This window comes from Aulostomus chinensis, chromosome 9 (assembly GCF_037954235.1).
Source record: "Aulostomus chinensis isolate RoL2024-O1b breed Wild chromosome 9, RoL_Achi_v1.0, whole genome shotgun sequence".
In the NCBI taxonomy this organism is placed as follows: Eukaryota; Metazoa; Chordata; class Actinopteri; order Syngnathiformes; family Aulostomidae; genus Aulostomus; species Aulostomus chinensis.
In genome coordinates, this window is record NC_141328.1 from 1464385 (window position 1) to 1489698 (window position 25314).

At 48.8% G+C, this 25314-nt stretch overlaps 1 protein-coding gene and 1 long non-coding RNA gene across 3 annotated transcripts in view; both read left to right on the forward strand.

Moving 5' to 3' along the window:
* The first annotated feature begins 3720 nt into the window (after nt 1–3720).
* The window catches only part of syt6a (synaptotagmin VIa), a 45313-nt gene continuing 23719 nt past the window's right edge, over nt 3721–25314 (forward strand). Inside the window, exon 1 of one of the 2 annotated variants that reach the window (XM_086212995.1) lies at nt 3721–3933. In XM_086212995.1, coding sequence (XP_086069121.1) covers nt 3777–3933 — 157 coding nt within the window. In that variant the 5' untranslated portion in view covers nt 3721–3776. Of the gene's footprint in view, nt 3934–18935; nt 19246–25314 lie in introns of those variants that run through there. The other variant, XM_086212994.1, reaches the window with a different exon arrangement.
* On the forward strand, nt 12555–14645 carry LOC147255333 (uncharacterized). Its single transcript, XR_015117956.1, has 3 exons — nt 12555–12571; nt 14194–14299; nt 14620–14645. It is a non-coding gene; the product is annotated as an uncharacterized LOC147255333 (long non-coding RNA).

The window sequence follows — 25314 nt, forward strand, 5'->3', positions numbered from 1 at the left end:
TTGTCAACAACAGGAACCTCCAGCCATCACGTGATGTCACCAGCTAATTCCTGCGTCCACCATGAAGAAGAATCCTAACTGACAAACATCTGGACTGTTTGTCACCATGGTTACAGGATCATCATGACACAGTGTAGCGTGAAGATATGAACACTGAGCTCCACATAGTATGTAACCCAAACCAGCTACCGACCAGACCGACGAGCCGATGGACCGCCTCAGTTGATCGGCTCTGTGATGCAGCAGAAGCCCGTCAGGGCTTGCTGGTTCATCACCACCTGTGTCTTCAGCCTTCATCACACACGAGACCACCTGACAAGTCATGTGATCAATTATACACAGAGTACAATAACATAACACAATATATTATACTATAATAGCAACTTTCACACAAATCAGTGTGGTAGCGAGGCAGAAAAGCATCTCAGCAAAGAGACCCCAATGACGAAGACCCTCCCAGTGGCGACCTCGGTGAGCCACATCGCCTCCAGCAGGGGAAGAACACATGGTTACATCACATCAAACCACGAGCAGCGGCGTCCACATCAGAGTGGTGACAAACCCATGTTAGGGCACTACACACACTAATCTCATTCAGGTGACCTGAGGACACGCCTCAGCAACCGATGACATCACAGTGACCCAGAGCACTGTTATGTTCTTAAGCTAGTAGCAGGAGCTAGCGGTAGCTACTCACCTCCAACTCATGCTGTGAAACATAATTCACTCTCAGTCCTTTCACCCACTTCCCCCTGTTTCTCCATGTAGAACACTGCCTCCATGTTTGCTGCATGTGTGTGTGTGTGGGGGGGGGGGGGGGGACTCACCCGGGTTGGCTGGTTTGGTTGGATGTTGCTGCGTTGGCGCTTCCCTCCACCTGTCCATGTTCATGCCTCCACACACTCCTGATGACACACATTTGAACATTGACAAGTCGAGCATTCATGCGTGGTCTTGGCATGTTGTCCAGACCCGGTGTGCAGCCCAGGATTCATGTTGAACGGCGGTCTCTCTGATGGCGTTTCCTCCCAGCTTTCCCCCACCGCCCTGCAATGGGACTTAATGAGAATCCATCACTGTCTTGGGTACAAACATCTCGGAGTTTCTTCTGGATGATGTCCAGGTGAGGAGGGAGGGCAGCGCCATCCGGGGACCATTTGCCTCCCCCGCTCCAGCTCCACCCTCGTCAGCTTTAGCAGCACAGGAGGGAACCACTGACTCACGCGGGGTCTGATATCTAGCAATTATCTTGTGGGAGCAGAGAGCACTGAACCTGTGTGCGTTAACGAGGCCGGGGTGGGGGGGTGCTGACCCAAGTGGGTGAGTCACTGTCAGCTGCAGCAGATTCACAGAAGTAATTGACTCCTTTGAAAATCTCCAGCTGGAAACATTTGTTTATTTGCTTGTTAATTGGGAGGAGATGAAGTCTTGAGAAACAGGAAGTTCAGCAAACCCCCATCATGGGGGGGGGGGGGGCAGGTAGCCATCACCCACGATAGTCAGGACTTCACCAAGATCTGGTTAAAGTCAGTATCACTTTGTAATGAGATAGGCACAAAATCATTTTGACTGGCCGATTGGTCACAGGGTTTATTAAATTACTCTGATTAATGGTTAACTTGAGAACATAATTAAGGGAAAAGGCCAAGCAAGTTCAGATATAGTTCAATACCATGTAGCGGAAAAGTCAAGTCAATTAATTTCCTTTCCAAGCCCGAGTTCCTGGCTTGTCTCCACATGATTGGGAAATAAACGTCGTCGAATGATAACGGAGACGAATTATCAGTTACAATACCAGGATTAATTTGAACTGAATCCTTAGAGGTTCATAGAAAATAGCGGTGGAATCAGCTTCTGCTTTTATTGAGCTTCATTAGACACAAACTCCCAACAGACACCCCCGTTTGTTTATTCAGTTCCCGCGTACGTCCAGGCGGCGGAGAGAGAAAACCAGGAGGACGTCTGAGGAGCGTGGAGCTCCACCAAGGCTGGTGCACGGAGGAGAAGTTAATAGGATAGGGTCCCAAAATAAATTGGTTCATTGTTGTCTCAGAGTCAACTTGTAGTCAAAGGTTTAATCTTTAAGTCACTCTATATTTCTGTTCATCTGCTTGGAGAACGTGTGCGTTCACCTCAGCCCTGCAGGGTGAGACGTGGAGGCCTGGCTCCGCCTGCAGGAGTCCACTCATCTCCAACCTACGAGACTCAAACTAGACTGGTCAACGTACGCAGAGAGACAAGCTGCAGCTCGCCAGAAGACACTTCCTATTCCTACATCCTATTTGAGCGCCAGACAAAGACACATCTGAAACCTGATCTGAGCCAGATTTCAAACCGAAACTAAGAGTTCATGTGACAATCAGGGCGAGGCCACATTCAGGGGTGCGCAGGAGGCGTGTGAACGGTTGTCTGTCTCCAGCGGTGTTGACATGACGTCAGAAAAAGTCTGATTATCAAGTAAGTCGAAGTAAAACTGGCCTAAAAATACATGTCAACACTTTGATTGGACTGACATTTTCAAGGTGGGACTGTTGGATGATGCGTTTAGGAGGTGAGTTAGCTGATGTGGACGCGTTCCGTCACCCTGCTGATGCGTAAACGTGGAACAGCAAACAATGAAGGTGCCACCAACCAAAGGTTTAGCAATTGTCTGCTAGTTTACTGGATTTCAGACTGAAATCCACCAAAACGTTGCTTTTTCCCCTTAATTTTGTGACTGTTCACTCATGTATGTAGTGTTTGCATGTCAGGCTACAATGTAAGCTAACGTATTAGCTACGCGTACCTGTGCTGTAGTCCAGGGTCCCCACCACCACCAGGGACACCGTGGTTCAGCGTCAGAGCTGGGACTGATTCCTCACCTAATCACGCGGTGGCAGCGTTGTGTCAAGAATCTTCTTCAATTAGAGCGAGCTGCCCCAGGACCAGCTGCTAGCCTCCTAAAGGGGGCGGGGCATAAAGAACCCACCTGACTCAGATACAGGTTTCTAAAACATCTCTGGCCACACGCCTGCATTGCCACGTCTAATGAGGAGCGGCGTGCTGTTTTATGTGTCATTGCGCTAACACAGAGACAGAACACAAAACAACCTCCTTGGCAGAGATAATTAACATACATAAGCATCTATAATAAACTCTGAGTGTGTTCTCTCTCCCTCACTCACACACACACACACACACACACACACAGTTGAAGCCTCGCTGTAACAGGCTGTAAACGCGGGGGAATCGTGGTCGGAGCTGTCGTGGGTTGTCAGTGGGAGCGGCGAGACCTTGCAGTCACAGGTTGTTCAGCTCGGGGGACACGCTGACCTGAGGGAGCCGCCATGACAGCCGCCCTGTGAAAAACAAGCCCAGTGGTCGTTATGAGGGTATTTTAGTTCGTGTTCACTCGGGGGGGGGGGGGGGGGGCTTGTTGTTGCATTGGGTGTGATGATGATGACGATGACGATGTCATCTTGTGTATTTGTGTCTTCATGGACTTACTCTGGTTGTACTGGCACCTGAGGACAGTTGGGCTCATTAAGGCGACAAATATAAATCCACACAGAAACATGTATGTCAAGTGGAACATGCATGTTGAACAAGCCTGTATAAACACACACTCACACACACGTGTTGTGTACTTGAGCGGCTGTGGGAGAAGAATCAGTGGAGGACAGAGACAAGTTGCATTTATCTTCTGCATGGTAGGCTGCCGCCGCCTGTGTGTGTCTGTGTGTGGGTGTGTTGGTCCCCTTGGTTGAGCGCACACGGCTGAGGATGCAGTTAGGAGCATGAGTTCTGACCGAGAGGAGTATGACATGCTTTGTCAGAGAGCTGTGACCCTAATTGTTGACCTTTGCCTGCACAACAGCACTCTGCTGGACCAGGACACCTGCCAGGACTTCCTGCTGCTGCTGTCGGGCCACAGCTCGGACCGCCGCGACCCCGGTAGGAACCTGAACTCCCCCTGATCATTGCCGTTCGTCTTTTGTTCAGTGTGTCTAACGACTTTTGAGCATTCCTGCTTCTGTGTGTGTGTGTGTGTGTCAGCTACAATTTAACAAGTCTACTCTCCTTTTGTTGACTAAAGCATTGCTCAGACAGCACTTCGACTGAAGCCATTAATACACTCTTAATGAGTTTTTGTGACCTCAGGCCATCGGGGAGGAAAAGGTGTATAAAGCAAACTCACACTAACTTTCCAGTTCGCTCCGGAGAAAAGAGCATCCACAGCGCTGATAGATCAGGCTGCTGGTGCTGTCCTGGCCGCCGAGATCGCCACGGAAACACAGAGGAGACTAACGCCTTCTGAAATATGAGTTTGTGGAAACAGCAGCAGCAGTTTTTTATGTGTTTAATCTGCTCCGGCTAGTTTCAACACCCTGAATTGTACGTTTGACTTATTCATGAGGGCTGATGACACATCTGTTGCAGCCTCGTGCATCTGTTGCTTTGCCACTTGCAGCCGGCTTCCCCCTTTTAAAGGAATAATCCCTCGGCTCCCGACAGCTCTGTTAACGTGGCGCCTGAACTGTCGGCTCTGGCGGCGTGCTTTTGTTCTCAGAATGTGCTGAATATCGATTGGATGGTCCAAAAAACAAACTGATTAAATGAAGAAACAAAATGCAGATGAAGCTAAACAAGATGTGAGTGCAGAAGCTGAGGCGCCGTAGCGTTAAATGTCTGGAGGCACCGAGCACAACAGCAGCAATTTATGAGAAGCACAGGTGGGATGAACAAAAATCAGGGTGATGACAGTAAATCTAGCGTTTCCATCTAATCTGTCATTCCCCTCCAACCAGTCCTGTAAATCCACGTGGTTCCGGATCCAATCAGACGGATCAGCGGCTCTCTGGCTCCGTCAGCAGGTGAGCAGGAAGGAGAAAATACATTTCTTGGCTGCTTTTGTCAAGGTTGGCTTCCTGTTGTTCACGGACTCGCAGCAACCCGACTAAATCCGCTGTCACCTCGAATCATCCTCAGCGGAGGGATTGAACGTACATCACAGTGCCGCTGGCGTCCTCCACTGAGCTGTGGGGACATTAAATGCCATCGCACGTTATGTAGCCATTGATGTGAATTATTTCTGCCACACGGAGTCTAAAGACAAGATGGCTCGGGTGGCGGATGAAATGGCTCCTTGTATGTATTTTCTGTGCGAGCGTGCAAAGATCGACTGATGCAGCGTGGCGGCGGAATCAGAATCAAACAAAGATGGTTTGACGCACTGAGACGGTGCAGGCTGGCGAATGAGACCCAGACCGACGCGCTGGCCGTCACTCATCTGGCGTCCACGTTCCTCTTTGTCTTTGGCTCTGGACGGATGAGGCGTCTCTGTGTGACGCACATGTTTGTTTACTACGCGTTCAGCCTCTCGTGGGCCGGATCAGGTTTGCCCACCAGGTTGTTTCAGTTACTTCAGTAGTAACTTATGGTGGTAAGTCACACCCACACCTCGTGAAAATTGATCTGAATCACAGGTACGACTGTTGCTGTTGGTCACTGAGGCAGCTGGTTCCTGATTGGCTACTGACAGCCGCCTGTCTCCCCTCCATGCTGGTCTGGGCTCCCTCCAGGTGGGTCTGTGCGCCTCCTCGCCGCCCCGATGCTTCTTTGAACTGCTACTGAGATGCGTCGGGTGTCGGGACGTCATGGGATCCTGCAGGTGTGACGTGTTGTTGAGGTTATTGAGTGATGTCAGGTGGACGCTGACCGGCGGCAACATCTAAACTCTTATGACATCATCTCTGTCTGGTTAAGCCGTGCGTTAATGAGCCACATCTGGAGCCAAAGTGCTCTCACCTGAGGCCGGGGCCTCCTCGGTGCAGCGCCACCAGGCCCTATCGTTCTCAACCCTCCGCAGGTTCTTGAGCAGCTTCTCCTTCATTTCCACATCTGGTTTGTGTACACGCAGCTGTTTGGCGTGTCTGCAGCCATCAGCCTCTCAGCAGCCCCCCCCCGCTGGCCCGCCATCCCCTCGCCAGCTCCAAATCGATTATGATAAAATAAGAAGGACTAATTAGAGAGCCTGGGACTTCTATTCCCGTCCTGATGCGGCCGAGCGATAATAACCCGTTGTGTTTATCGAACCAATTTGTTTTGTGTCTGTGCTCCTGCAGTCAGCTGATTGTGTTGCAATCAAGGCTGAATGTCACGGCGCCGGACCACCAGCGGAGCAACTCAGGGCCTCCTTGTGAGATCAGTGGGCCTCTGCTGAGCGACACTTCCTCCTGATCAGCTGCTAACCTGAGGTGCAGGTTGAGCCTCAGGACGTGTAATAACCCGCCGCGCTCCTGCTCCACCCTCATTACTGCCTCTGCTCTCATTATCAGCAGCAGCGTCAGGTGTGTGGGCTCCGTCCAGCCAGGCTTATGTTGATCACATTATTTCTCGCACGCCCGTCTCATCTGGAGCTTTATTAAGGAAGACCTTGGCGGAGGACGAGAGCATCAGCTCATCATCCGGTTAGCCGCCACTGGTCTGCTGCCCCGTCCGTGGCATTTGCAGGCACGGATGGTGCATTGCGGGCGGAATCCAAAACACAAAAACAAGAACATCAAATTAACTGCACTGTGGAGATGAGAACCCCAGCTGAACCAGCGAGCCTTCAATAATTCATAACCGCCGTCGACTGTCTGCATTTTATTGATACAACATTCCACTGTAGGCCACTAAAGAACCCAGGAGACGCCGGCTGCTCTTGTAGGGGGAGAGGACGCGCTGGAAAGTGTCTGTCTCAGCTGTCAGTCAAAGGCCGGCGGCCATTACTGCTCAGTCCCATACTACGGTGTTGCTTTTTTATAGCCAGTAAAGTATTGATGTACATGTACACGTGGTACTGCATTAGCTAGGTCACCGGCATGTGAGCTACTCCTGAGCATCTGGAGTCACCGGGACACGAAGGAGTGGGGGGGCGACCACCGGCCGGCTGTTTACGTGTCACTGAAGTGAATGTGCTGAAAACCAAGTCCAAGAGAGCGTTGGAGACGGATCCTGAGCTGAGCAGCGTGGTGACGTTCTCCCGTGGTGACGTTCTCCTGTGGCGATGTTCTCCCGTGGTGATGTTCTCCCGTGGTGACGTTCTCCTGTGGCGATGTTCTCCCGTGGTGATGTTCTCCCGTGGCGACGGGTTCCCAGGAGAGCAGCTGCACTTCCTCCGTGAACAGAGGAAGAAAGGTCCCGGTTCTCCTGGAGGGAGCGCCACACAGCGAGGGTTTGGTTGACAGCGCGATGGGTAGATAACTCAGGGGTTAGGCTGCAAATGGCGCATATATCGCGCAGCCCTGGTGTGTACATGTACATGTACATATGTATAAGTATACACGTATATGAATATATGTATATGAATTAATATACAGTACATACATATGTATCTGTATAAGTGTACATATATGATACATACGTGACACATATATGTGTACCTTTGCCTGGTTCTGGTTCTGTTTAGAGTTCCTCTGCCTCGTTCTAGTTCTGGTCTAGCTCGAGTTGGTCTGCCTGGTTCTGGTTAGAGCCCCTCAAGGTCCAGCACTCGCAGGACTGATGATGCAGAATCAGATATGGAGCCGGTCCACTCTAACTTGTGTGACATCATTTTCTATATTAGAACTGGAACCAGTCAGACTTGAGTGATGATGTCATACTCATCCCTGGAAACGTCGAAGTAAACAAACACAACACACTAGATCCAGGAGAACTGGGTCGTGGATCTGGGATCCTCAGGATCCACTAAAGCACATAACCTGGTTGATGTGAGATTTCCGGGCCAAAGGGTTCTTCTGGTGTTCTGACTCATTCTGGGAATGGGAATGTGTGTAATAAACAAGGGGCCGAGGAGAACCGGTCCCCTCTAATGGTCTGGGCTGCTTCAGCTGGATCACCAGAGCCTCTGACAGCATAGATGCCAGAACTGACCTGAATAAGAACCCAGTACACGACATGGTCCAGCAAACAGTTCTGAGCTCAGATCTGGACTTTTGCTCTAACTTGAGCTGATCCGTCTTGGCTGACTGTTCTGGTCATGTCCTGCACCAGAACCAGCGCCAGCACCAGGAGCCTGGTTGTCATTTGTCTTGATGAAGACGTCCATCACTTCACACTCCACCAGTGTCTCATCGCTGGCTGACCTGTGTGCTTCCTGTCTGTGGGACCAGAACCTGCTGCCTCAGTACCAGCTGGTGTGGGATGGTAGCGGTCCTTCTCACCACCACTACTAATTATTTATATGGCAATTGTGTATTTTTAAATGAATTGTGTTGCAATAATTTGCCAAATTTATGTGATTTCACAAATATTCATGAAAGGTATATTTAGCCTTTAATTACTGTGATTCCAAGAGACCATGGTGTATTTATACACACTGCTGTAGTTACAAACTACAGACGCTGTTCTGGGTTTTCTAGATTCACAAAAATGTGCCAAAATTTTCAGGTGTGGCAGCGTTTTTGCTGCTGCAGGTTCACTCCTCTTCCTCTCCTGCAACCCTGACGTCCTAAAATCAGCAGTAGCCTCAGTCATCCCTCCCTCCATCATCCCTCCCTCCATCATCCATCCATCCCTCCCTCCATCCATCCCTCCCTCCATCATCCATCCATCCCTCCCTCCATCCATCCCTCCCTCCATCATCCATCCATCCCTCCCTCCCTTCCTCCATCATCCATCCATCCCTCCCTCCATCCATCCATCTTCCATCCATCCATCATCCATCCATCCCTCCCTCCATCATCCATCCATCCATTCATCCCTCCCTCCATCCATCCCTCCCTCCATCATCCATCCATCCATCCATCCCTCCCTCCATCATCCATCCATCCCTCCCTCCCTCCCTCCCTCATCCATTCATCCCTCCCTCCATCCCTCCCTCCCACCATCATCCATCCCTCCCTCCCTCCCTCCCTCCCTCCCTCCATCCATCCATCATCCCTCCCTCCATCATCCATCCATCTTCTCCCTCTCCTCCTGTTCAGGGTGGTGGGGGTGGAGCCTATCCCAGCAGCCTCCCCCCTGGACAGGTCACCAGTCCATGGCAGGGCCAACACATAGAGACAGACAACCATTGGCTCTCCCAGCCACGCCTACGGTCAATTTAGAGTCTGGATTAACCTGGTCCCTCTTGATGTCTTTGGACTGTGGAGGAAGCTGGAGTACCAGAGAGAACCCAGCAGGAACAGGGAGAACATGGAGACTCACCCAGAAAGACCCCGTGCTGCAGCCGGGGCTCCACCCACAACCTTCTTGATGGGGGGCCACAGGGAGGACCACTGCTCCACCGGGCCGCCCAGTTATTACTCAGTACCTGCAATTACAGCCAGATGCAGTATTACTACTGCACCTCTGCAGTATCATTCACATTATAACGTTCTTCACTTCTTGTTGAATTCATGGAAGCTGTAACTTGAGGTGTTGCGGAGCTGCACGCCGACTGACGCTCCCGGTGTCTTTAGCACAGGTTAATGTGATGGTGCGTCGGTGCTCCAACAGTTCCAGGTGTGTGAGCCGGGACCGGAGCGAGACCTCACGCCAGCGACGGCAACATGATGAGGAGGGGGCTACCACTGTGGATTAGAACTTAGTGACTAATTAGATGGAGGCGGTGAGGCGTGAAAGACTACATTTACTAGAAATATCAGTGCATGCAGGACGGACCGTCCCACAGACGCTTGAGTTTGACTCCTCGTCTACAGCTTCAGTTCTGATTCACAGTGCAGTTTACTGTCTGTTATATTTTGTGTATTACTCCTTCATATCTTTCAGACAGTGTGTGGACTTGAGCTGCTGAGCACGCGTGCTGCTCAGGGTGCACGCGGTGCCGGAGGCTCGCCATCCGTTCGGACAGTATCACTCCTATTTCCTGGAATCTCAGCTGCTTGCTGTATTTTGTGTTTTCACTTGCGCCTCCATTAACAGTCCCCCAAGGGAACAGGACCCTCCAGAAGCACAATCAGGGAGCTGCGGGAGGACAAATTGAATAACAACCTCATGACAAAAGACTGGGGGGTATCTCGAGGTGTGTGTGTGTGTGTGTGTGTGTGTGTTGCTAGGGTCACACACGGAATGATCATGTTTCATTAAATCTAAACACATGAGATTTTCCTCTCTCCGTCTGTGCAGAGGAAGAGAAAATGGAGGTGCGACTGGAGGTTTGTTGTGACATTTCACCCTGATTGTATTAGCGCCCTCTGCAAAGCAGCCGCCGTCCAGATGGAATGATGTTAGCTGAGCTGACAGCAATTGATGGAATGACCTTACAGCTTCTCCACCGCTGGAAAATTGCCGCACAGTTTCTCTGTGAAAGTCTACGGATATGAAAACAGACGTGAGTCCTCGCTGCATCTTTGTCACTCGTGTTACGGCGCTGGAAGTGAACTAGACAAGAGACAGGAGCCGTGGAGGAGTTCCTGGAGAAAACATCTGACAGTGTACAGTAGAACGGCCGTCGGTCGCTGACACAGAGCCAGACGACGAGTCGGATTAATCACTGTTTGCAGACGCACTGTTGCATTATTCATCACGGACGCTTCCTGTCCTTCTGCTCGGCTCCTGTAATAAATATCCAGATAAAGATTGAGTTCTACACGGAGGAGACTCGCTGCTCTGCATCAGAGGAGAGGATCAGGTCAGACGCGCGCAAATGAAACAGTGGAAGTTTTCTCAAACGTATGAACAACAGTTCAGCAGTTTCTGTCTTTGGAGAATACCCTCTAAACTTACCAGCGTTAATAAGACTCGACGTAGAACAGCAGATTTCTTTGTTTCAGCGTACTTCATATACAGCCGAGGAATTCTCAAGAATTCAAGAGTTCAAAGCTTCTTTGGTCTGTGACGTCGTGTCCCGTCAGACAGAGTCACAAATCCAGCTTTACGGTGTTTATAATGAGTGACACCCAGCCAAAACTACAATAACTACTACGACTACTACTACTACAAGTTCATCTAATAGTTGAAATAAATGAGGGTAAAAAAAAAAGCACTCAAGTTGTCATTGACCATAAGAACAGGCGAAATGTGTGGGTGGAGGAATGATCCACCCTGACTGACGTGTCATCAGAGATGACCCGGGGTCCTCAGATGTGATTCGTCCCTGGTAGATCGTAGCCCCCCGTCTCTGACAAGCTAATCCGGCGCAGCGTCGGTCGGTGGCACCGGTGTGGCCACGAATTGCCCGTCACCCATCAAACACACTCAGTAATGCGTTCGATCCGCCAGCTGCTAATGAAGACAGAGAAGAGGCGCGGAGCCAAGTGACCAGCGGAGGAGTCGATGGCGTCATCACTGAATTCTGATGGAAAGACTCAGACTTGTTTCTTCTTCACGCCACAAGCCAGAGTCATGTGTTTCTAAAAGGAGCGGCGAGGCAGGAGGGAACCGTTGAGGTCTGGAGCCTCAGGCGCCACTGGACCTGCAGCAGAGTCACACCTGGGTCTGATGGTGAGATGCTAGTCTGCACTCCCTGATGCGCTGCGTTAATGACCCGCTCGCCATCCGGGTACCCGCAGCTAATCGATGACATGGTGGTGAGGGCCGTCGAGTGAAGTGTAACTTTTCCGACTTGTGACGTGTCCGTGGGTTCGTCTTATTGATTATGCAAAGCCAAAAGGGTCAGTAAAGACCGGTTCAACAAGCAACGTAATTTATCAGATCACTTTTGTGCAAGCGGCCAGTTGGTAAATCGCAAAGTTCTCCAAACAGAATTGTCCAGCGAAGGATTTACCGTCGCCCACTGGGAGCTGGTCGGTGACAGACGTGACAGCTCACAGTGAACGAGCAGATAGCATGAAAAAAATGACCCTTAATGAGGAGTTCCTTTACTGGAACAGATGAGAACCATTCTTGCAAAAGTACAGTAAACATTCAGTAATATCACGTGACATGTAAATAGCCAACGTTCAGGCGTATGTGGAGTGTAATTTGACTTCTTTTAGCATCGCTTCTGCTACAAACATACGTACCTCATCCCTGACATGCAAACTTCCTGTTGGCCTACAAGAAACCCACCCAAATACTGACCCACCGCTGGAGGCTGTGGTTCTCCTTTCTTTCATCAGAGCTGATTTTCTCCCACTTGAATGAGCCTCGGTAAATCGTGTTCCTAGTAAATATCTCCCTCTCAGCGCCGTGGGCACCTGCAGGTTCCGTCCCTGGAGTATTTGTAGCAAGTTCTTAAAATACCAAAGCTGCGTTTTTAATATCACGATCCAGTTAACAATGATGAAGCCCCCTTCCAAGGATGCTCTCCGTGTGAAGTCCCTGCAGGCTCTGCACACGCGTCTCCAGACTAGACTCTGCATACCAACTGTTTCTACATGCTAATGATTCTGTCCCCAGTCCTACACAGTATAATACCTGCAGTAGGGAGTACTTCCTGTAGTACTGCACAGCTGCTGCTCTGGCACTTTGCCATGAAGGAATGTGTCAGTGTTGGGGCGCTGCCCTGCCTTCAGGACAGACCCAGAGAGGAAGCAGAAGCTCAGGGTGGAAACTCAAACCAGGAGGCGGGGGCGTGCGGTAATCCTTCCTCCTCCGACCACATCCACCACCAAAGCCTCTCAGCTGCACCTGTGCGAGGACTGGGACTGAAAACCATCTCCAGGTGGGTGATGTGGCCCTGAAATAGTACCAGGATAGTTTACAACCACAAGTACTTTTGCCTTTAAAAGTACTAGTTTAAAATAATGCAGCAAAATAGGCGAATATGCGCGGGTGTGAAGTTTCGGTTTGCTGTCAAATATTCAGGGGGCAGCAACAGGGCAGCCATCAGGGCTTCAGGTGCAGGGAGCGGCGGAGGAAACGGTGGTGAAAGGTCACTGCAGCGGGTGTCTTCCATCAGATCCTGCAGTCGTAGAGGAATGCCTGCCAGGTCAGAGAGCAGTACAGCAGCACTACAGTGGAATCAAACACAGGTCTGCAGCGCTCATCTCAGTGGGTTCATCCCCGCCTCCAGGGTTCGTTTGAACTTCATTTCACTGTCGCTCGTCTTTGTGCGTCTGCTTTACTGGTTCGTTGTTTAAAGACGTTAAATTTGTATATTTGTCAAACCGTCTCTCCACCTTCTTATATCATTAGCTTGAAGCTAATGGGGACAATAACCATCAAAAAACTGTCTAAAAGCCTTTGTGGATTATTGAGCTCATGACCAGATTGAGACTTGGATTATCCCGGATGATGCTGTTGAGTTTGACGTTTGTTTATAAAGCGAGAACCGCAGTTCTGTGACGTCGCCAGGAAGTCAGTTTGAGTTCAAGACACACAACTGTGAGGACTTGAGAGCTTGAAAGCGTTAATATCAGCGTTCTGTCCTTCATTTTCTTTTCGCCGCTGCTCCTTTCTGTTACTGTCCGACCGTCAGTGGAAGCCACCAGGAGAAGGCGCAGCGGTTCTGGGAAACTCCACAGTTCTTCATGTGAGACGAATAAATCAGCAGCAGCCATTGATATTCCCCCAGCGTAGCCACGGTAGACGTCCTCCATCCCCTCACATCGCGCTCATGTCTTTTCCACATGATCTCGTCTCTGCGCCGGCTTCAAGCCTCACTCCCAGTCTTTAACCTTGCTCATCTGTTTTCTGAGTTAAGGCTTCGTTCCAGGTCCGCCATGCTGATGAGCCGCAGGATTCAGGGAAGTGCATTAAATCTCCTCTGGTGAATACCTGAGTGGATTTTGATTTTATTCTCCACGTCCCCGGAGAGCGCTGTCCTCCAGACTCAGCTCAGTTCGCTTTGAACCCGACTTAGATTCTCTGGCCGTGAGCAGATCCGATGGGTCCTTTGGGCCCTGGAGTGCAGGAGGCTCTTGATGTATGGTTCATTAGGAAGATGAATGGTGCTGTGAGCATCACCAGCCAGGAGGAACCCTTCTGGATGCGCAAGAGCCATTTTAACACGAGCAAGCGTTCCCCCTTCTTCAGGAGGGTTAAACAAATGTCCGTACGGAACCATTTAATACGTAAAAGCAGTTTGGGAGCATGAAGACTCGCCAGCCTCCCACAAACACTTCTGTACAAATCCTGCCGTTGTGACGTCACGTCGGTGTCAGACGCAGTTGTTATACCTACATCAGGGATCTGCATGCTGCGGGACACCGAGGTCCGGTGCTCCACACCACACGCTGAAGCATCTTGGGAATTCTGTGAAAAACTGCATCAAAGTAAGATTAGGACTACTTTCTAGGTGGGACCAATTTAACCATTTATGATGTTCTCCCACTTTAAAAGCAGAGACCTCTGAGTCATGGCACTCGCACGTTTATAGGATGAAGAGAACAATAAGAAGCCGTCGAGCCACAGAAGCAGATGTAAGGTGCCGCGCGTCTTTGTGCCAAAGGTAATAATACCAAGAATAAAAGTCTGAAATGGAACCATCGTGGAGGCAGATAATTGTTGTGTTCCTCTTCCATTCCACCCGAAAACTATCATAAAAACCTACAATAAAAGTTGGTGGCGGACACAAAATCATAGCAACAATAATAATGAAGCCTGGATTACTGGAGAAAAAAATAACAGAAAATCTTCCCTCAGTTTCTTTTACTGCATCGCCACAATATTTTTTTTACAAAACATCCAACTGGAGGAACACGTTACATCTTGTGGCCTTAAAATATGTCGTTTTCTCTCTTTATGCCCCAAAAAACACTCCTCTCCAAGAGAGGAGCTCCAGCCAGCGCTCGAACCCGGAACCTTCTTGCTGTGAGAAGGTTCTGTGAGAAGACGGGGTCTTTCTGGGTGAGTCTCCATGTTCTCCCTGTTCCTGCTGGGTTCTCTCTGGTACTCCAGCTTCCTCCACAGTCCAAAGACATCAAGAGGGACCAGGTTAATCCAGACTCTAAATTGACCGTAGGCGTGGCTGGGAGAGCCAATGGTTGTCTGTCTCTATGTGTTGGCCCTGCCATGGACTGGTGACCTGTCCAGGGGGAAGGCTGCTGGGATAGGCTCCACCCCCACCACCCTGAACAGGAGAAGAGGGGGAACATGGAGGGATGATGGAGGGAGGGATGATGGAGGGAGGGATGATGGATGGATGGATGGATGAAAAATTGAACAAAGAAAAAGTTAAACTGACTTGATAAAATGAGTAAAAGCTTTTGTATTTGAAGCAGTGGTGGTAGTTGTAGTCGTAGAAGTATTAGTGGTAGTAGTAGTAGTAGAAGATTATTGAAGTAATTAGATCGTCTGCGTTGACTGCTGGTCATGAGAGAGAATGCAGCTTTGAAGCACTGACCAGGCTGAAGCTCCATTTCATGTTTTTACCACAGAACCTGACCCGTGCGGTGCGTTTGTGCAGGACTCTTCATCCTGGGACACCTGAGGCAGCCCCTCCTATCTCCACCACTGAAATCATCAAAAGGCAGAAAGTAGGGTCATCGGTGGTGAAACGCAGTATTTCCTGCTGATGACCAGAGGCGGTGGTTAATAATGGATGAGGTGGCGCTGTTGGCCACAGGCACAGGTCAGGCAATTTGAGCAGCGAAGGCTCTGATTTCCCACTTTAACGCCTCCACACACGCCGGGCGGCCGTCAGGGAATCTCGCCATTGTCTAATGGGCTATCCTCTGGCAGCGAGCTTCACGCACTTCCTCTCTAACGTCCTGGTATCCCCACTTGCTTTGCTCAAGATCACCACTCCTCTGTCGGGCCCGTGGTGAGAGATTTACCCCCTAATCAGTGTTAATCCACTTAAGTCCGCCAGCTGAAGATGCTCAGGTTTGTCCTCCAGAAGCTTCTGTTATTTATGGTCTGGTTCTGGCGTTTTTGAAGTCAAGCTCGCTCTCCTCCTCCTCCTCCTCTCTTACCTGGTCTACGCTCGCTCACATCCCAGGGAGGTGCAAACAAACCGTCAGACTTCATGTTTGTGCTGCTGTTTCTCAGACGTTTCATCCTGCTGGGACTTTGCTTCCTCTCTCTCTCTTGCTGGGCGCAAAGACATTCAGAATGGCACCGCAGTGACCTCACGCTCCACAAAACTAGTAGAGGCACAAGAGACAGCCCTGGGGGCCGTCCTCAACATCATCATCTTCATCATCGTCGTCGTCGTCGTCAAGAGCAGAGGTCGCGGCCTGTGGCTGGCTTTACTTCTGTGAGGAGGCGGAACAAAACCTCCCCTCATAGTTGGAAGACCCTCGGTCTCTCAGTGTGTGGTAGGAGGGAGGTTGCAGGTGAGCAGGTCTTGCGATGGTGGCGTCACCTGCAGTAGCGACCACGACAGGTGTGTGTTACAGGTCAGGCATTGCAGATGTGTCACGACCCTTGTTGTCCTGTGAAGGACGTCCTCAGCGACTCGTCTGAGGGTCTTCACAAAAACAAAGGAGCACTCAAGCTCAGTGTACTACAAGTATAATTCTGAGTACTTCTGCACTCCTTACAGAAGTTTGCAGAGGAACTCTATGGTTCTCTTCAAAGTGGAACTGATGATGATTTTCTGTGACCCTTCTTTATCTGTTTTGAACTCTTGAAGAAGTTTTTCCTGCACGATTTCTTGCTGAATCCAGAATTCAGCTGAAGCTGCGAGCTAGTCATGTTCACGCCACGTTCGCAGTGGTCATCCTTAAGACACCTGTGAGCTGAAGGTAAGTCGTAGCGCCACCTGGTGGTTACAGAATATAAGTTTAATGTAAAACCACTTAATGTACATCCGAATGACACGGTGCTGCCTTCACTTGATGTACAATAACATTCTATACCATGGCTGCACTCTCTGGTGACACCTAGAGGACGCCAGCATCCATCCCAAGGATAGCCAAAGCTGGAGCGCCACCATGGAGATGTCTGAGTTTGAGGCACCACCTGCACCTTAACCTCCCCATGGAGGACTAATTACAGCCTTTCTCTGCTTGACGGCTGAGCTCATGCATATTGTGGCATTTGTTTGGCGAAGACTCATCATCAGTCCACCTTTAGCTGAGGCATCACAGTCCCTCTGCCTACACCCATCGATGCCCCATCAAGGGCCATCCAGCTGCTGTCAGCCCATTGTCATGCTGTTGGCGGCGTCTAATCCGCTCTGTCATGCATAGTTAATGTTTAAGGATATTGTCGTGCGCTGTTTGCTCCGACAGCATCAACAAGACAGACTGCACGTTGCTGGATTACAGGCTCGGTGGACCACACCGGCTTCCTGGGTTGGGATATGGATCCATCCATCCCTCCATCATCCATCCATTCATCCATATCTCAGCAGACATTGGGTGAGAGGCGGGGTTCACCCCGGACGAGTCACCAATCCGTCGCAGGGCCATCAGGAGCAATTGAGGGTCCAGTATCGTGCTCAAGGGTACTTGGTCACCAGGGGAAGTGGGGATCGAACCAGCAGCCCTTTGGTTGCTACAAAGCCACTCTACCTCAGAGCCACGCCGCCCCTCGATTTGAACAAATAAAGAAGAAATAAATGAAGGTGGAGTGAAATCAGAAATCCCACTGAGCCTCTTGGCAGGATGGGTGGCGTCTTGAAGCCGTTGAAATGGAAATGATGTCAGGCTTCCAGGGTGTTGCGGCGCGTCTGCGTGTCCTCAGACGGAGCCTCAAAAACTGACTGATGTCACTGCAATCATTGCCGGTGGGGCCTGAAGACTGAGGCTGCGTCCGAATTACCAAGTAGGTCTGATGGTAGGTCTCAGAGCAGGTCGGAGGCTGTCCCAAACCACAACTGGCGTGAGTAGCGACCTACTTCAACCTAAATTCCAGCCTAAACACGCCCACATTGTAGGTCGGTTCAGGTGCATCCTACGGAGCAACCTATGGCCCACAATGCACCGCGGACTTCTTCTTTGTCCCCTAAAAACTTGTGGACCCTCAAGCCAAGTTAGCGCCACAAACAGTCTCCCATTCTGATGAACACCAACATTTATAGTTGTTGATGACTAAAGGTGCGTTAATGTGCTTAATAATAGAGAATGAGGGAAAGGAGCTCAGAGTGGAGTGCAGTACCACAGTCAGGCCAGCAGGTGGGGCTTTCGTTGGAGCTGTCTACCTAATTGTGGTATCTGTGCTCTGCCAGCAGAGGTCGTGCTTCACCACCAATCTTCTAGGGTGTCTGAATGGTGCCGCCGTGTTTAGGTCGTAGCAGGAGGACGTAGCAGGAGGACGTAGGTTGGTACTTGGCAATTGGGACGCAGCATAAAGCCCTTTTCTCGTGGGACAAGCGTCACCTGGAGCTCCGTCACCATGACAGGTCATCAGGTGTGTGAAGGTGCAGGGCCCTCCAGCGGTGCTAACCCCTCACCTGTTGTGCTACTTTCTCTAGTTTCTAACCCAATCTGACCTGAGACAAACAGGTTAGTCGAGGTTGTGAGGACCGTGGCTGGTAGGGCTGGCTGTTGTATTTAACTGACATTGTAATTTAAAAGGTTGTTGGTGGGCCAAGTTTGTTCAGTGTGTGTCAGCGGCAACGCACACGTGTTGCCGTACAATACGACACAGTACTGCTGTGACGCTGGTGAGCACAGGAAACCTGAGTTTCAAGTAGAAAGATCGTATTTCTCATTTTCAGCCCGAGGACACTAACAGGCAGGAGCTGGACCGGCCCGCCTGTGTCCACCATCTTGAGTCTGGGATTCACATCACACACTGTCACCATGGCAACTGGTTTTGAAGCTCCTCCTTCTGTTTGTTTTGGGTCCAGTATTTTCAACAAGTACATTAACAATACATAACTTTTGTGCATTGGCAAAACAAGCTAACAGGCTATGGCTGAGCTAACAGGCTAGCGCCGTATGTGCAGCTTTACTTGTGCTCCACGCAGACTCACGTGAAATGAAGCCAGGGGCTTACTGTCCTGCTTATGTGCTCAAATGTTCTTTAATGTCACAAGAGGATGTTCCACCTCTGGCTGATGTGTTCAGCTGACGTGTTGATGTGCTCAGGGGGCGGCCCCTGTGACACACAGACAGCAGTGCCACGCCATGAGGGTCTGGCAAGGCAAGGCGCTTTGGTGGATTCCTAGAATAAACCAGTGGAGCTGGACATGAGCCTACTGGTCCCACTGTTTTTCCCTGAGTCATCAAGAGCGTGACACCTACAGTCATGCCATCTTAGTGACTCACGGACGCAAGTCTCAGGAGACGTGACCTCAGACACCAGAGAGTTATTTCATGTCATCTCTTCCTGTCTTGATCCCACGTGAACTGAAGGGATGCACGAGACCTCGGAGAAGACGACTTACGGATTATCAAGGACAACCCAACACAGTGCTGCCGGCGTTTTCAGGCGTTCTGCTGGAGTATTTCATGGTGATACATAATGCATTGGCTACAGCTCGCAGAGGAACGCTGTCCCCTGGTAAATCGGTGGCATTCACACCCAGAACACAAACTCTGGATGCTGGTTTTGAGCGCTTGCCCACTGCAGCGTTCCTCACGTGCGCAGCATCAGATGCGATGAATTTCTATCTGTTTTGTCAGTGTTGCACAGCCAATTGATTTCAAGGTGCTGGTGCAGTGGGAGCCTCTGGTCAGAGCAGCAGCCTCGCTGGACCACATGGAACTGATGCTAATCTAGATAAAGGGAAGACTGGGGGGTGGTACTTTCCTCCCCACCCCTCCCACTCTCTCTCTCTCTCTCTCTCTCTCTCTCTCTCTGAAGATCGTACTGATTGTGCTGCAATATGTCGCATGACCACGGTCAGTACTGCAGACTGAATTTCTCCCAGGCTTATTAAATCACTGCCTCTCATGTACATGTGTTCATCACAGCGGTTTACCGCCAGCTCTCTTGACACGGAACAAAAGCAACGGCGAGCATGTGCTGCTCATCAAAAAGACTCCCTTTTGATCCCTCATGACAAATTTGCCTAATCTCATTCTATCTAGAAATAAAACAACTCTTTGAATGTGTAATCTATTCAAAGAACAGCTTTGATATTCATGAGGATACCCTCATTAATATTCATGCACCTAAAACTTACGCATGTTTCCTTTCTTTTGCTGCATTGTCTGTGTTTTTAAGGAGCAAATAAATATTTCTTTATTTCTTTCCCTGCCCCCCCCCCCCGGCAACAGAAGTTGAAGTTGCTGCCAGTTGTTGTAACACGGCGTGATTGAAGCACGAGGCTGTGGAGCTGGTTTGACTCCTGGCTGGCTGAGTGAGGGATCTGCCCCTAGACATTTGCTCTCCAGTATCCTGCTGACTTGCTCACACTGCCATAGAAACAGGGTTCCTGAGAGCAGCGGAGGCTCAGTCTGCTCAGGAGCAAGCGAGGGACAGCATCGGAGGAGAGTGAGGAGGGGAAGGAAACAGAGAGGAAAAAGAGAAGCAGAGGGAGGGAGAAGTGAGAGAGAGGGGAAAGTGAGCGGCGCTGTCACCGGTGAGTACGGAGCTGCCACAGCAGATCGAATCAGCTGTTCAGATTTGATGCTTTGAGTCTTTTTCTCCTCTTTGTTCTCTTTGATGTCCCTGGCTGGGTTTCAGGAGGTGCTGTGAAACAGGTAGTCAGTTTGTTGGGATGCGAGCAGCAGCAGCAGCGCAGCGCAGCAGCAGCAGCTCTGTATTTGTAAATCAGTCATGTAACACTGTTGTAACCTCTCGGCTGCTAATCCTCATCTTACAATAGACGTGTTCGTCCTGAATAATACATGTGGGGATGAGCTCCTCTCATTTTGTCAGCTATATCATACTATCATACTCTTTTCCATCATGTATGAAGCAGCGTGTTAATATTTGATAAGAGTGGATGTCTGCAGCCGCACTTCCTCTCTCACACACCTCTGCCCATCGTAGCGCTGGTATTGATTGGTCCTTCCCACAGCTTCGTCCATCTACTGAACACCTGACTACGGCTCAGTGCTCCACCTGTATGGAAACACGCTCATTCAGCTCAATGAAATGTTAAGTCGGGTCACTGTGTTTTCTATTTGTATTTGTGTCTCTTTCTGTTGGCACACACTTATGTCACCCCCCCCCCCCACACACACACACACACACACTCCGGGTTTGATCAGTGTGCATCATGACACTTTGATGAAGCGCCAGAGCTGCAGGGCTAATGGGGGGAGGCTACAGCAGGACACCCTGAGCCTCACGTCAGCCTGAGCACCAACAAACTCTAGTTCTGATTGTTGTCTGCCACCTTGTCACTTTGGATTTACTTCTGAAGTGATAGAAATCAGCTTCCTGACTGACTGTTGAATACATGTGCTGCTCAAGTGTGTGTGGCTTTAATCCTGTCAGTGCTTATGTTTATCTCTGCGGTTCACTTGGAGCCCCTGCTGCCCTTCACCTGTTCCTACAGTGCAGTTATATTTGATCCCCCCATCAGCGGCAGCAGCTCTGGGAGTCGGCTGAATTAAACAAATCCAGCCTCCTTATCAGCTTTCTGCTGGCTCCTGCCACGGCGGGACCCCGGTGGCCTTCCTGGCAGCCTGTGGGGTGCGCATGGGAGTGTGTGGTGCTGGTTTGTTGGGTGCTTGCAGAGATACGTGGTTTGGAAGCACATGTGATCGCTCGCATGCATGCGTGTGTGTGTGTGTGTGTGTGTGTGTGTGTGTGTGTGTAGTCACGGTGACATGATTGTGTGTGATCAGGGTAGCCGCAGGGTTGCTTGCTTCTCTTTGTGAGCAGATTCAGAGATTCTGGCATTTGTCTTCTCTTCCCTATGTGACATGTTTCATGACTTCTTGTTAAAACGTCACTCTGAGAGGCTGGACTGTAAGAGTCCCTGCATGGGAGCATTGTGTGTGAACAATAGTGCACGGCGGTGTGATAAACATGGTAAAATACCCGGCTGGGGATGCACAGGCTGGAGGGGGAGGGGGGAGGTTACTGAGCTCTCTGATGGCTCCTTCCAGGCACAATTTGTTTCAATATGACATCAATTTGGACTGGATTCTGGCAGCCCTGTGGGCCGGATCAATACTCTGGATGTTCATGATGGGAAACAATATTGGCCTTGTGGAAGAGGCGTCAATGATCTCAGCCGTACAGCAGAAGCACGAGAGGCTACCATCAAAAAAGAGGCTCCTGTGTTTGTGACCATAAAAGTCTGATATTAAAATGCAAATTCAGTGTACAAACCTCATCTTAGCTCTGACAGTTGTGCAGAAAGATGGTTTCAGCCCATGAACTTCCCCCTGCTGACTCCACCAAGCCAGAGCTGAACCAGGTGTTCTGGTTCCTGCATACACCTGGAGTCAGAATCACGCGCCGGCGCTTCGCTCATTTCTTCACTGGGTCTGAAAAGCTCTCCCTTTCATTTCTTTCAGGAGTAATTTTTCTGCAGTGTTTGGATAAATACTTCCACGGAGACATCTGACATGTCACGGTGTAAGAAAATAAAAGGAAAATAAAACACCTGGTCTTGTCAGTCAAACACAGGTGGTCCTTCCAGGTAGAATGAGTTCCAGTCTTTGAGTGAGTTCTGGCCCGGATCACCATCCTGGCTGGTCCTGGTGATGCAGAACAATGTTCTAAATGAAGCTAATGTTGAGTAGGAGGATCCAGGTGACTAAAAACGTTGCTACTGAAATGCAAAGTTAGACAAGCAAACTTTAGCTTTGGCTAAAGGTGACTTTCAGCCTTTGAAATTCCTTCAGCTACACATCATTCCCACATTTGCATGATTGCGTTGCGTAACTCAGCGTCATACACCGCAGAAACCAATCCCATCTCTGATGTGTCGCGAAACTCCTCCTTTTATTTTCAGTCCAGTAAAACCCAACCTCAAAAAAGATTGAAATGTTGATGCAGATTTCAAAATAGACTGTGAACAGTGTGCCAGCAAAAACTAGCTAACAGGCTACGCATGAGCTAACATGCTATTGCTATTTCTGCAGCTGTCTCTGAAGGATTCCATGCGGATGAAGTGACTGATACAGGTAACAGAAACAAAAACTTTCTGCCTGTAGCCTCCCCAGGTTCCTTCGCGCTTTCAGGGAAGTTCACCACATTACTCACCTCCTTCTGGACAGAAGTACACAGAGAGAGAGTAACAGTAAGAGTAAATGTAACAGATTGAATGTGTCCATTATTCCAGGTCACCTTAGTCAGAGGTAATAAAGCGGGTCCTGTATGAACTCCAGGTGCTCAATGTACCTGGAAGCGAGCATGTTAGCCGTGTGTCACTCCTGCGTTTGATGCTGGGTGCGTGGGAGGCCCAAATCAATACTCTGGATGTTCATGATGGGAAACAATATTGGCCTCGTAATGGAGGCGCCACGCTGACAACAATCTCAGCAGTGAAGAAGCTAATGTTAAACAGGAGCATCCCGCGTTTATGAGGGGATCACGTGTGTCACATCGAACTCCCCAACTCATTACACCAGAATGAATACAGAGTTGAATGCAGTACAAAATATATGTGTGTGTGTGTATACTGTATGTGTATATAGTTATATATGTATATATATACATATATACGCATTTATATATGTGTATACATATATGTGTATATACATACACATATATGTATATACATACATATATGTGTATATATATGTGTACTGTATATACATATATGTGTGTGTATGTATATACAGTACATGTGTATATATGTGTGTATAAATATAAGTATGTATATACATATGTGTATATATGTGTGTATATATATGTGTGTTTATATGTATATACATATATGTGTATATACATATGTATGTATACCTATGTAAACCTATGTTCGTGTATATACATGTGTGTATATATGTGTATATACATATGTTCGTAAATATACATATATGTATATATACATGTGTATATACATATGTGTATATATACATGTGTATATACATATGTGTGTATATATACATACGTGTATATACATGTGTATATACATATGTTCGTAAATATACATATATGTATATATACATATGTGTATATATATGTGTGTGTATATATACATATGTGTATATACATATGTTCGTAAATATACATATATGTGTATATACATGTGTGTATATATACATGTGTATATACATGTGTGTATATGTACATATGTGTATATACATGTGTGTATATGTACATGTGTATATACATATGTGTGTATATATACATATGTGTATATACATATGTGTGTATATATACATGTGTATATACATGTGTGTATATGTACATACGTGTATATACATATGTGTGTATATGTACATATGTGTATATACATATGTGTGTATATACATGTGTGTGTATATACATATGTGTGTATACATATGTGTGTATATACATATGTCTGTGTATATACATATGTGTATACATATGTGTGTATATGTACGTGCTACAGCATCTCAGGCGATGAGAGGCAGTCACGAGAGGCTAAAAGCTTTTATTAAATTAAAGCTCAGGCTTCACTTCTTACTGTAACCTGCAGCTCTCAGCTATAAAGCTTTCATCACAACTTGATGTTGTGCTTGTTGAACACAGCAGAGATAATACCAAAACACCCCCAGGGCCTTCCTTCTCTCTGTTTTCATCCGGTAAACAGAAGAATATAAATTTAGTTTTCCTCAACCCAAAAAGTCGATACGTTTCTGTGTTGGCGAGGAACGTGCCTTTGCGATAGACATGAAATGACATTTAAAACAGTGGCAGTGAAAAGGTTGAGTTCTTTTTTCTTTAAATAATATCAGAATTTAAACCTTTTTGTTGGGTCTGTGCGGTCGATCATGATCCATCAAGATCTGATGGATCAAGAGGAGACGCGAGTGCAGGTGAAGTGCCCAGCAGAGAGGTGCTGAGGTTCCTTCCTATACGATCAAACTCTCCTCATCGTAAAACTCTGCCATTTTCCTTGTTATCAGCTGAGCTATGGTGCATCATGAGGCTGCTGGCGTCTGAGCACGCGGGGCCCAAATGTCAAACCCCGGTTGATTCACCAGGGTCACGGTGATGGATGCATCATTTCCTCATGCTGACTTGTGTTTTGCTGCCATCACTCAGGGCCCAGGGCCGAAGGTCAGGTCACAGCAAGGTCCTGCTCCCATCAAGAAATCTAACGTGGAGGCAGTTTTTAATTGATGAGGGGCGTCCAGAGCAGGATGTGATGTGTCCTTCAACATGAAATATGGGGGACATTAAAGAAGCATCATCATGTCATAAATCACAGAGGTTTCTTATTAGCTAAACATAATTTTGGGGTTTAGACGATTTTCTGTTAGCTTAGCTCAGCTTCTCACAAGGACTGGAAATGTGGCGTCCCAGCTAGCCTGTGTTGATGAGACATGGAGTTTTGATAAGTAGGTTGATAGTCTTTGAACAAACCAGGCTGGGAGAGTTCTCCAAGGGCTCAGTCTCTATGCGAAGCCATGCTAGGCTAAGCTAAGCTAAAATAATCTAATCTACGTGATTGTTATTGTCACGTGTTTAAGAGTTCTTCAAACACAAGAGGAGGCCCCAAGAGCTGGTGATGTCATCGACTGACTGCTCAGG